Here is an 11,472-nt window from a genome sequence, read left to right on the forward strand (position 1 = left end):
GCTGCACTAGTGATCATAGAGGCGTATATACCGCTCACTGCTGGCACCAGGGCTGCACTAGTGATCATAGAGGCCTATAGACCCCTCACTGCTGGCACCAGGGCTGCACTAGTGATCATAGAGGCGTATATACCCCTCACTGCTGGCACCAGGGCTGCACTAGTGATCATAGAGGCCTATATACCGCTCACTGCAGCACATTGCGCCGGTTTCTCTTGTGCTCTTGCTGTCTCCCATAGCAACCAATCACAGCTTAGCTTCTATTTTACCAGAGCACTGTGTCAGATGAATGCTGCTTGGTTGCTATGGGAGTGGTGATTGGTTGCTATGGGAGTGGTTGGTTGCTATGGGCAACAGTTTCTTTATAAGGCAGCATTATACTTCGTTATAATAGCGCGTTGTGTCCTCGGTGTGAAGCAGTCGCCATGGCGGTGACCTCATACTGACCGCTAGTCGTAGCCGCGGCACAGGCTGGGATACGCGGTATATAAGCTGGCGGCCCTCAGTGTAGCTTTGGCACAGGTTGGGATACGCGGCTTGGATACGCGGTATATAAGCTGCTGGTGTTGTCACTCCTTCAGACAGGAGTCCGGGTCCGGTGGGATTGGCGCTGCTGCCGTGGTGACTGGACCTCCTGGTAACGCTCCTCCTATCCCGTTCCATCCTGTGGTGGAGGCCGCGGCGGGTTCTATAACTGAGCGGTAATAAGTTATAAAGCTGCGGTGGGATCTCGCGCTCCGTCTTCTCTACCGCCTCGTTGGTGACACATTTGTTCCGGGTCTTATTGTTATCATGTTAACCAGGCCGCATAGTTCTCTGAACCTGGCAGCCGCGACTCTTCCTTCCCCCCCCCCCCCCCCCCCCCCCCCCCCCCCCCGCCAGCTAGCACCTCACCCCCCCCCCCCCCCTCCACCTGCCGACACGCTCTCCGCCAGCTAGCACCTCGCCCCGCTCCACCTGGTGCAGGCTGGTGGTATATAGGGGGGCGGGGACCTGCAGGCACCCCCGTTGTATATCGCTCTTGCAGACTATCCCCCCGTATATCGCTCTCGCATACCCCCCCCCCCCCCCGTATATCGCTCTTGCAGATATCCCCCCGTATATCGCTCTCGCATACCCCCCCCCCCCCCCCGTATATCGCTCTTGCAGATATCCCCCCGTATATCGCTCTCGCATACCCCCCCCCCCCCGTATATCGCTCTTGCAGACTATCCCCCCGTATATCGCTCTCGCATACCCCCCCCCCCGTATATCGCTCTTGCAGACTATTCCCCCGTATATCGCTCTTGCAGATATCCCCCCGTATATATCGCTCTTGCAGACTATCCCCCCGTATATATCGCTCTTGCAGACTATCCCCCCGTATATATCGCTCTTGCAGATATCCCCCCGTATATATCGCTCTTGCAGACTATCCCCCCGTATATATCGCTCTTGCAGGACTATCCCCCCGTATATATCGCTCTTGCAGACTATCCCCCCGTATATATCGCTCTTGCAGACTATCCCCCCGTATATATCGCTCTTGCAGACTATCCCCCCGTATATATCGCTCTTGCAGACTATCCCCCCGTATATATCGCTCTTGCAGACTATCCCCCCGTATATATCGCTCTTGCAGACTATCCCCCCGTATATATCGCTCTTGCAGACTATCCCCCGTATATATCGCTCTTGCAGACTATCCCCCCGTATATATCGCTCTTGCAGACTATCCCCCCGTATATATCGCTCTTGCAGACTATCCCCCCGTATATATCGCTCTTGCAGACTATCCCCCCGTATATATCGCTCTTGCAGACTATCCCCCCGTATATATCGCTCTTGCAGACTATCCCCCCGTATATATCGCTCTTGCAGACTATCCCCCCGTATATATCGCTCTTGCAGACCCCCGGCTCATCCTCTATTCTTTGTTCTGCCATTTAGGGTTTCTTACAGGTATTCTGCAGGATTAGAAGAAGACGGCTTCCTGACACAGCGCCCCCCCGGTCCTGGGGTTATACCTGGTATTGCAGCTTCTCTACCACACATCACCATTGTGATGCCCTTTTCTGGAAGCAGGCCGCCATGTTATTCTAATTGTGGACAAACCCTTTAAGCGTGACATCCGCCTATTCACTTTCCAATAAACATGTATGATTGGCTGGCCGAGCAGTCGTGGTGTATGATTGGCTGGCCGAGCAGTCGTGGTGTATGATTGGCTGGCCGAGCAGTCGTGGTGTATGATTGGCGGGCCGAGCTGTCATGTGGTGTCGCCGGCTGGCCGAGCTATTGGCTATGATGTGTATGGCGGCCTTACCCAGATCCTGAGCAGCCTATAACAATGGCACCCCCTGTCTTTTCCTTTTGTCTTTTCAGTTGTATTCCTGAAACAGGGGGATCAGTATGAGCAGTGCTGGAGATGTTATGTGGCGGGCAGTGGGCAGCGTAGGTGAGAACAGGGGGCAGTAATGGCGGTGGGCAGCGTAGGTGAGAACAGGGGGCAGTAATGGTCGTGGGCAGCGTAGGTGAGAACAGGGGGCAGTAATGGCGGTGGGCAGCGTAGGTGAGAACAGGGGGCAGTAATGGCGGTGGGCAGCGTAGGTGAGAACAGGGGGCAGTAATGGCGGTGGGCAGCGTAGGTGAGAACAGGGGGCAGTAATGGCGGTGGGCAGCGTAGGTGAGAACAGGGGGCAGCGTAGGTGAGAACAGGGGGCAGTAATGGCGGTGGGCAGCGTAGGTGAGAACAGGGGGCAGCAATGGCGGTGGGCAGCGTAGGTGAGAACAGGGGGCAGCAATGGCGGTGGGCAGCGTAGGTGAGAACAGGGGGCAGTAATGGCGGTGGGCAGCGTAGGTGAGAACAGGGGGCAGTAATGGCGGTGGGCAGCGTAGGTGAGAACAGAGGGCAGTAATGGCGGTGGGCAGCGTAGGTGAGAACAGGGGGCAGTAATGGCGGTGGGCAGCGTAGGTGAGAACAGGGGGCAGCGTAGGTGAGAACAGGGGGCAGTAATGGCGGTGGGCAGCGTAGGTGAGAACAGGGGGCAGTAATGGCGGTGGACAGCGTAGGTGAGAACAGGGGGCAGCGTAGGTGAGAACAGGGGGCAGTAATGGCGGTGGGCAGCGTAGGTGAGAACAGGGGGCAGCAATGGCGGTGGGCAGCGTAGGAGAGAACAGGGGGCAGTAATGGCGGTGGGCAGCGTAGGTGAGAACAGGGGGGCAGCAATGGCGGTGGGCAGCGTAGGTGAGAACAGGGGGCAGCGTAGGTGAGAACGGGGCAGCGTAGGTGAGAACAGGGGGCAGTAATGGCGGTGGGCAGCGTAGGTGAGAACAGGGGGCAGCAATGGCGGTGGGCAGCGTAGGAGAGAACAGGGGGCAGTAATGGCGGTGGGCAGCGTAGGTGAGAACAGGGGGCAGCAATGGCGGTGGGCAGCGTAGGTGAGAACAGGGGGCAGTAATGGCGGTGGGCAGCATAGGAGAGAACGGGGCAGTAATGGCAGTGGGCAGCGTAGGTGAGAACAGGGGGCAGCGTAGGTGAGAACAGGGGGCAGTAATGGCGGTGGGCAGCGTAGGTGAGAACAGGGGGCAGTAATGATGGTGGGCAGCGTAGGTGAGAACAGGGGGCAGTAATGGCGGTGGGCAGCGTAGGTGAGAACAGGGGGCAGCGTAGGTGAGAACAGGGGGCAGCAATGGCGGTGGGCAGCATAGGAGAGAACAGGGGGCAGTAATGGCAGTGGGCAGCATAGGTGAGAACAGGGGGCAGTAATGGCGGTGGGCAGCGTAGGTGAGAACAGGGGGCAGCGTAGGTGAGAACAGGGGGCAGTAATGGCGGTGGCAGCGTAGGTGAGAACAGGGGGCAGTAATGGCGGTGGGCAGCGTAGGTGAGAACAGGGGGCAGTAATGGCGGTGGGCAGCGTAGGTGAGAACAGGGGGCAGTAATGACGGTGGGCAGCGTAGGTGAGAACAGGGGGCAGCGTAGGTGAGAACAGGGGGCAGTAATGGTCGGTGGGCAGCGTAGGTGAGAACAGGGGGCAGTAATGGCGGTGGGCAGCGTAGGTGAGAACAGGGGGCAGTAATGGCGGTGGGCAGCGTAGGTGAGAACAGGGGGCAGTAATGGCGGTGAGCAGCGTAGGTGAGAACAGGGGGCAGTAATGACGGTGGGCAGCGTAGGTGAGAACAGGGGGCAGCGTAGGTGAGAACAGGGGGCAGTAATGGTCGGTGGGCAGCGTAGGTGAGAACAGGGGGCAGTAATGGCGGTGGGCAGCGTAGGTGAGAACAGGGGGCAGTAATGGCGGTGGGCAGCGTAGGTGAGAACAGGGGGCAGCAATGGCGGTGGGCAGCATAGGCGAGAACAGGGGGCAGTAATGGCAGTGGGCAGCATAGGTGAGAACAGGGGGCAGTAATGGCGGTGGGCAGCGTAGGTGAGAACAGGGGGCAGTAATGGCGGTGGGCAGCGTAGGTGAGAACAGGGGGCAGCAATGGCGGTGGGCAGCATAGGCGAGAACAGGGGGCAGTAATGGCAGTGGGCAGCATAGGTGAGAACAGGGGGCAGTAATGGCGGTGGGCAGCGTAGGTGAGAACAGGGGGCAGCGTAGGTGAGAACAGGGGGCAGTAATGGCGGTGGGCAGCGTAGGTGAGAACAGGGGGCAGTAATGGCGGTGGGCAGCGTAGGTGAGAACAGGGGGCAGCGTAGGTGAGAACAGGGGGCAGTAATGGTCGTGGGCAGCGTAGGTGAGAACAGGGGGCAGTAATGGCGGTGGGCAGCGTAGGTGAGAACGGGGCAGTATGGGTTTGGGCGGTGGACGGCACAGTCTCTCCCCTGTTACTATTATTAGTCACTTCTACAAGTCCTTGGCTGGGGTCCACTCTATGGTGACGTGGTTTTATGGGCTCCATTGGCGTCATCACCAGTGGATTCCCTCGGTGTACATGGCGGCTCCATGGATGATGGCTCTGTCTTGTGTTTGGCTCAGAAGATGCCAATGGGATGAGCCCAGGTTTAGCCCTTGGCTCCAGTGGGCTCACACATGGCCGGTGTTACCCCTAGTGAGGTGGGGGGCCTCTGGCCCTTGGCTCCAGTGGGCTCACACATGGCCGGTGTTACCCCTAGTGAGGTGGGGACCTCTGGCCCTTGGCTCCAGTGGGCTCACACATGGCCGGTGTTACCCCTAGTGAGGTGGGGACCTCTGGCCCTTGGCTCCAGTGGGCTCACACATGGCCGGTGTTACCGGCCAGACGTTACCGAGACATCAATGGAAATTGTCCTCAGATTCTGACCAGGTGACAAGATCATTGTACTGTGAGGGGCCCCCAGTGGTGTGTACCCCAGCAGCAGCCGCTCCGTGTGAGGGGCCCCCAGTGGTGTGTACCCCAGCCGCTCCGTGTGTGTGTGTACACTGTAACAGGGGCAGGTGTGTCTAGTGATGTTACAGTGTACAGGACAGGTGTGTCTAGTGGTGGTGTTAGTGTACAGGACAGGTGTGTCTAGTGGTGGTGTTACAGTGTACAGGGCAGGTGTGTCTAGTGATGTTACAGTGTACAGGGCAGGTGTGTCTAGTGGTGGTGGTGTTACAGTGTACAGGACAGGTGTGTCTAGTGGTGGTGGTGTTACAGTGTACAGGACAGGTGTGTCTAGTGGTGGTGGTGTTACAGTGTACAGGGCAGGTGGGTCTAGTGGCAGCTCGTAGATTTAGGCCATCCAGAAAACATAATTTTACTGTTCTTGTCTAGTTCAGAGTTCTGTCATGAATTTAGGGACTTTATGCCATTTTTGGTTTGTGTTGAGGTGATCTTTTCTTGGCATGGTGGGCTTTACCAGGTCGGGGTGTTGGGACCTCCAGCTGATCTGGTGACTCGTTGCCTCCTGACAGTCCTGGATCATGTGACCCGATCCCTCCGCTGGGTGAGAGGACGCCACCTGAGCTCCTCATTCTCACCATGTGGGCTCCAGTTTGGCCAATACTCTTCATGTCTGGAGAGTTGTTGTCCGTGATAAGTTTCAGTCTTCTGCAGCGTCTCTTCCTCCGGAATCTGACCCGTCTGGGTCGTCTTGTGTCTCTTCCCTCCTAACAGCCGGCGACCACTTCCCAGAGCTCCATGTGTCATTTCCCACCAGTTTTTATGACCTCAGAAACATATCCTGTGTCCATCCCGACCAGCGGCCTCAGGACGAGAACAGAGGAGCCCGAGCATCAAAGGCTTCCAGCCTCCATTGTCTTCTCCTCTTTGTGGTTTGGTCAGTGACACTTTGGCCCTGCGAGAGTCTCTGTATAGCTGGAGAGAGAGACTTGGCACCTTCTCATTTACAGCCGGCGGTTCACCAGCAGGTCATCCAGCTCCTCCTGACATTACTCCACTCCTTTACCACAGCAATGAGGATGGCTGCCCGGCAGATGGGACAGGGTGGCAGGCACCGCTGCTGCCCACCAGCCTGGCCACCAGCACTAATCCTGCCCCGGCCATCAGCCCCTACCCACCAGCCTCATCCTGCCCCTACCCACCAGCCGCATCCTGCCCCGGCCATCAGCCCCTACCCATCAGCCGCCTCATCCTGCCCCGGCCATCAGCCCCTACCCATCAGCCGCCTCATCCAGCCCCTACCCATCAGCCGCCTCATCCAGCCCCTACCCATCAGCCGCCTCATCCAGCCCCTACCCATCAGCCGCCTCATCCAGCCCCTACCCATCAGCCGCCTCATCCAGCCCCTACCCATCAGCCGCCTCATCCAGCCCCTACCCATCAGCCGCCTCATCCAGCCCCTACCCATCAGCCGCCTCATCCAGCCCCTACCCATCAGCCGCCTCATCCAGCCCCTACCCATCAGCCGCCTCATCCAGCCCCTACCCATCAGCCGCCTCATCCAGCCCCTACCCATCAGCCGCCTCATCCAGCCCCTACCCATCAGCCGCCTCATCCAGCCCCTACCCATCAGCCGCCTCATCCAGCCCCTACCCATCAGCCGCCTCATCCAGCCCCTACCCATCAGCCGCCTCATCCAGCCCCTACCCATCAGCCGCCTCATCCAGCCCCTACCCATCAGCCGCCTCATCCAGCCCCTACCCATCAGCCGCCTCATCCAGCCCCTACCCATCAGCCGCCTCATCCAGCCCCTACCCATCAGCCGCCTCATCCAGCCCCTACCCATCAGCCGCCTCATCCAGCCCCTACCCATCAGCCGCCTCATCCAGCCCCTACCCATCAGCCGCCTCATCCAGCCCCTACCCATCAGCCGCCTCATCCAGCCCTACCCATCAGCCGCCTCATCCAGCCCCTACCCATCAGCCGCCTCATCCAGCCCCTACCCATCAGCCGCCTCATCCAGCCCCTACCCATCAGCCGCCTCATCCAGCCCCTACCCATCAGCCGCCTCATCCAGCCCCTACCCCTCAGCCGCCTCATCCAGCCCCTACCCATCAGCCGCCTCATCCAGCCCCTACCCATCAGCCGCCTCATCCAGCCCCTACCCATCAGCCGCCTCATCCAGCCCCTACCCATCAGCCGCCTCATCCAGCCCCTACCCATCAGCCGCCTCATCCAGCCCCTACCCATCAGCCGCCTCATCCAGCCCCTACCCATCAGCCGCCTCATCCAGCCCCTACCCATCAGCCGCCTCATCCAGCCCCTACCCATCAGCCGCCTCATCCAGCCCCTACCCATCAGCCGCCTCATCCAGCCCCTACCCATCAGCCGCCTCATCCAGCCCCTACCCATCAGCCGCCTCATCCTGCCCCGGCCATCAGCCGCCTCATCCTGCCCCTACCCACCGGCCTCATCCTGCCCCTACCCATCGGCCTCATCCTGCCCCGGCCATCAGCCCCTACCCACCAGCCTCATCCTGCCCCTACCCACCAGCCTCATCCTGCCCCGGCCATCAGCCTCATCCTACCCATCAGCCGCCTCATCCTGCCCCGGTCATCCGCTCCTACCCATCAGCCTCATCACCATCCCTGATCCTGCCCCGGCCACCAGCCTCATCCTACCCATCAGACGCCTCATCCTGCCCCGCTCATCCGCTCCTACCCATCAGCCTCATCACCATCCCTGATCCTGCCCCGGCCATGGCAGATGGTACAGGGACAAGGTGTCAGGCATCATGCGCCTGGCACTGCTCCAACCCACAGATAGTGATGCCACCCTGGTCAGTCAGGCTCTGGCATACAATTCTCTGTATGCGGTGAGGTTTTGGTACGTGGGTAGGATGTATGGCGGGGGGGGGGGGTCTGTACGTTGCCTTCGCGCTTTATTCCCTGCACATAGACCATAGACACAGCTGTCAGGGCATGATGGGAGTTTTGCGGAGGTCTCTGAATTGGCGCAGTGGCTGATGGCGTCTTATGTCCGTTCTTCTTTCTGCTCGTTCAGTCTGTGGTGCTCGGCATCCTGGGAGGTGTGAGGAGTTTCTGGTGGTTTCAGGTGTTGGCCCCCTATGGCTGCCCTCTGGGTGACCCCAGCCCCCGCTAATAGGATTGCACAGTTGACCCCTACGTGACCTTTTAGCAAACGTCGTCCCTTGTTTTATTGATTCCCAGAGAATGAGGTGAATATTCCCGGATTTGGATAACAATGGCCGAGGAGATAACAATGGCCGGGGAGACCAGTCGTTTGTTTGTAGTTACAACTACTTGTAAAGTGTAGTGAGGCGGCGGCGGCGGCATTGTGCCCAGCGACCGGACGCGACTGGTTTATCTGCATGGACCCCGCTCCTCTATCGCCCACCACAGTGTGTACGCCAGCCGCGTCCCCCACCACAGTGTATACGCCAGCCGTGTCCCCCACCAGTGTGTACGCCAGCCGCGTCCCCCGCCGCAGTGTGTACGCCAGCCGCGTCCCCCGCCACAGTGTGTACGCCAGCCGCGTCCCCCACCACAGTGTGTACGCCAGCCGCGTCCCCCACCAGTGTATACGCCAGCCGCGTCCCCCACCACAGTGTGTACGCCAGCCGCGTCCCCCACCACAGTGTGTACGCCAGCCGCGTCCCCCACCACAGTGTGTACGCCAGCCGCGTCCCCCACCACAGTGTGTACGCCAGCCGCGTCCCCCCAGCACAGTGTATACGCCAGCCGCGTCCCCCAGCACAGTGTGTACGCCAGCCGCGTCCCCCAATCGCAGTAATTTGTTAGTGTTTTTTAACTGGAGCTGGTGTAATGGGGCACACGTGATATGGGGGGGCTGGTGTAATGGGGCACACGTGATATGGGGGGGCTGGTGTAATGGGGCACACGTGATATGGGGGGGACTGGTGTAATGGGGCACACGTGATATGGGGGGGCTGGTGTAATGGGGCACACGTGATATGGGGGGGACTGGTGTAATGGGGCACACGTGATATGGGGGGGACTGGTGTAATGGGGCACACGTGATATGGGGGGGACTGGTGTAATGGGGCACACGTGATATGGGGGGGCTGGTGTAATGGGGCACACGTGATATGGGGGGGCTGGTGTAATGGGGCACACGTGATATGGGGGGGCTGGTGTAATGGGGCACACGTGATATGGGGGGGATTGGTGTAATGGGGCACACGTGATATGGGGGGGACTGGTGTAATGGGGCACACGTGATATGGGGGGGACTGGTGTAATGGGGCACACGTGATATGGGGGGGCTGGTGTAATGGGGCACACGTGATATGGGGGGGACTGGTGTAGTGGCGCACACGTGATATGGGGGGGACTGGTGTAATGGGGCACACGTGATATGGGGGGGATTGGTGTAATGGCGCACACGTGATATGGGGGGGCTGGTGTAATGGGGCACACGTGATATGGGGGGGGGGCTGGTGTAATGGGGCACACGTGATATGGGGGGGATTGGTGTAATGGCGCACACGTGATATGGGGGGGACTGGTGTAATGGGGCACACGTGATATGGGGGGGCTGGTGTAATGGGGCACACGTGATATGGGGGGGACTGGTGTAATGGGGCACACGTGATATGGGGGGGGGCTGGTGTAATGGGGCACACGTGATATGGGGGGGGGGGCTGGTGTAATGGGGCACACGTGATATGGGGGGGGGGGGCTGGTGTAATGGCGCACACGTGATATGGGGGGGGGGCTGGTGTAATGGCACACACGTGATATGGGGGGGGGCTGGTGTAATGGCGCACACGTGATATGGGGGGGACTGGTGTAATGGGGCACACGTTTAATGTAAGACCTACTTAAACCTGCCACTCATATTAGGTAGCGGTAGCCATTATACTGACTACTATACAGGGTGCCAGGAAAGCTGGGTGACCTCCATTATACTGACTACTATACAGGGTGCCAGGAAAGCTGGGTGACCTCCATTATACTGACTACTATACAAGATGTTGGGAAAGCTGGGTGACCTCCATTATACTGACTACTATACAAGATGCTGGGAAAGCTGGGTGACCTCCATTATACTGACTACTATACAAGATGCTAGGAAAGCTGGGTGACCTCCATTATACTGACTACTATACAAGATGCCGGGAAAGCTGGGTGACCTCCATTATACTGACTATACAAGATGCCGGGAAGGCTGGGTGACCTCCATTATACTTACTACTATACGAGATGCTGGGAAAGCTGGGTGACCTCCATTATACTGACTACTATACAAGATGTTGGGAAAGCTGGGTGACCTCCATTATACTGACTACTGTACAAGATGCTGGGAAAGCTGGGTGACCTCCATTATACTGACTACTGTACAAGATGCTGGGAAAGCTGGGTGACCTCCATTATACTGACTACTGTACAAGATGCTGGGAAAGCTGGGTGACCTCCATTATACTGACTACTGTACAAGATGCTGGGAAAGCTGGGTGACCTCCATTATACTGACTACTGTACAAGATGCTGGGAAAGCTGGGTGATCTCCATTATACTGACTACTATACAGGATGCTGGGAAAGCTGGGTGACCGCCATTATACTGACTACTATACGAGATGCTGGGAAAGCTGGGTGACCTCCATTATACTGACTACTGTACAAGATGCTGGGAAAGCTGGGTGGCCTCTAGTTGGCAGTAATCTCCCACCTACCATACAGGCCCCGTGCACTCTGGCAGTGATGGTCAATACCCCTCCTATGATTGGTGCAGGGGGCGTGGCTTTGTCATGGGGGGAGGGGTATATAGTGTCAGTGTGTATATCTCTGATTCCTTGTCTATGTCCGCAGATCATCCTATGGGGCAGGACGGAGAAATGTCTGAAGGAGACAGCGGAAGAGATCCGGCAGATGGGGTCGGAGTGCCATTATTTTATATGTGATGTTGGCAACAGAGAAGAAGTTTACCAGCGAGCCAAAGCAGTCAGGGAGAAGGTGAGAGCCGCAATGTAGCCGCCATACCTGCTGCCACTCTGGGGTTCCGGGGTCCTCAATGTACTAAGAGGAATGAGCTGTCCCAGGCTGGGACCTTGTGTGGGGGAGGGGCCAGCACCTTCTGTGTGTGTGTGTGGGGGGGGAGGGGCCGGCACCTTCTGTGTGTGTGGGGGGGGGGGGGGGGGGGGGGGGGGAGG

The 11,472-nt window shown here is 58.6% G+C and overlaps 1 protein-coding gene across 4 annotated transcripts in view; it reads left to right on the forward strand.

The window, feature by feature from the left end:
- Positions 1-11,472, forward strand: part of DHRS3 (dehydrogenase/reductase 3) — a 24,871-nt gene that overhangs the window by 5,779 nt on the left and 7,620 nt on the right. For 2 of the 4 annotated variants that reach the window (XM_069946530.1, XM_069946533.1), the window contains exon 2: positions 11,132-11,275. In XM_069946530.1, coding sequence (XP_069802631.1) covers positions 11,132-11,275 — 144 coding nt within the window. Of the gene's footprint in view, positions 1-384; positions 484-615; positions 702-11,131; positions 11,276-11,472 lie in introns of those variants that run through there. The other 2 variants (XM_069946532.1, XM_069946531.1) reach the window with 2 other exon arrangements.

The sequence above is a fragment of the Dendropsophus ebraccatus genome, chromosome 12 (assembly GCF_027789765.1).
Source record: "Dendropsophus ebraccatus isolate aDenEbr1 chromosome 12, aDenEbr1.pat, whole genome shotgun sequence".
NCBI classification, from domain to species: domain Eukaryota; kingdom Metazoa; phylum Chordata; class Amphibia; order Anura; family Hylidae; genus Dendropsophus; species Dendropsophus ebraccatus.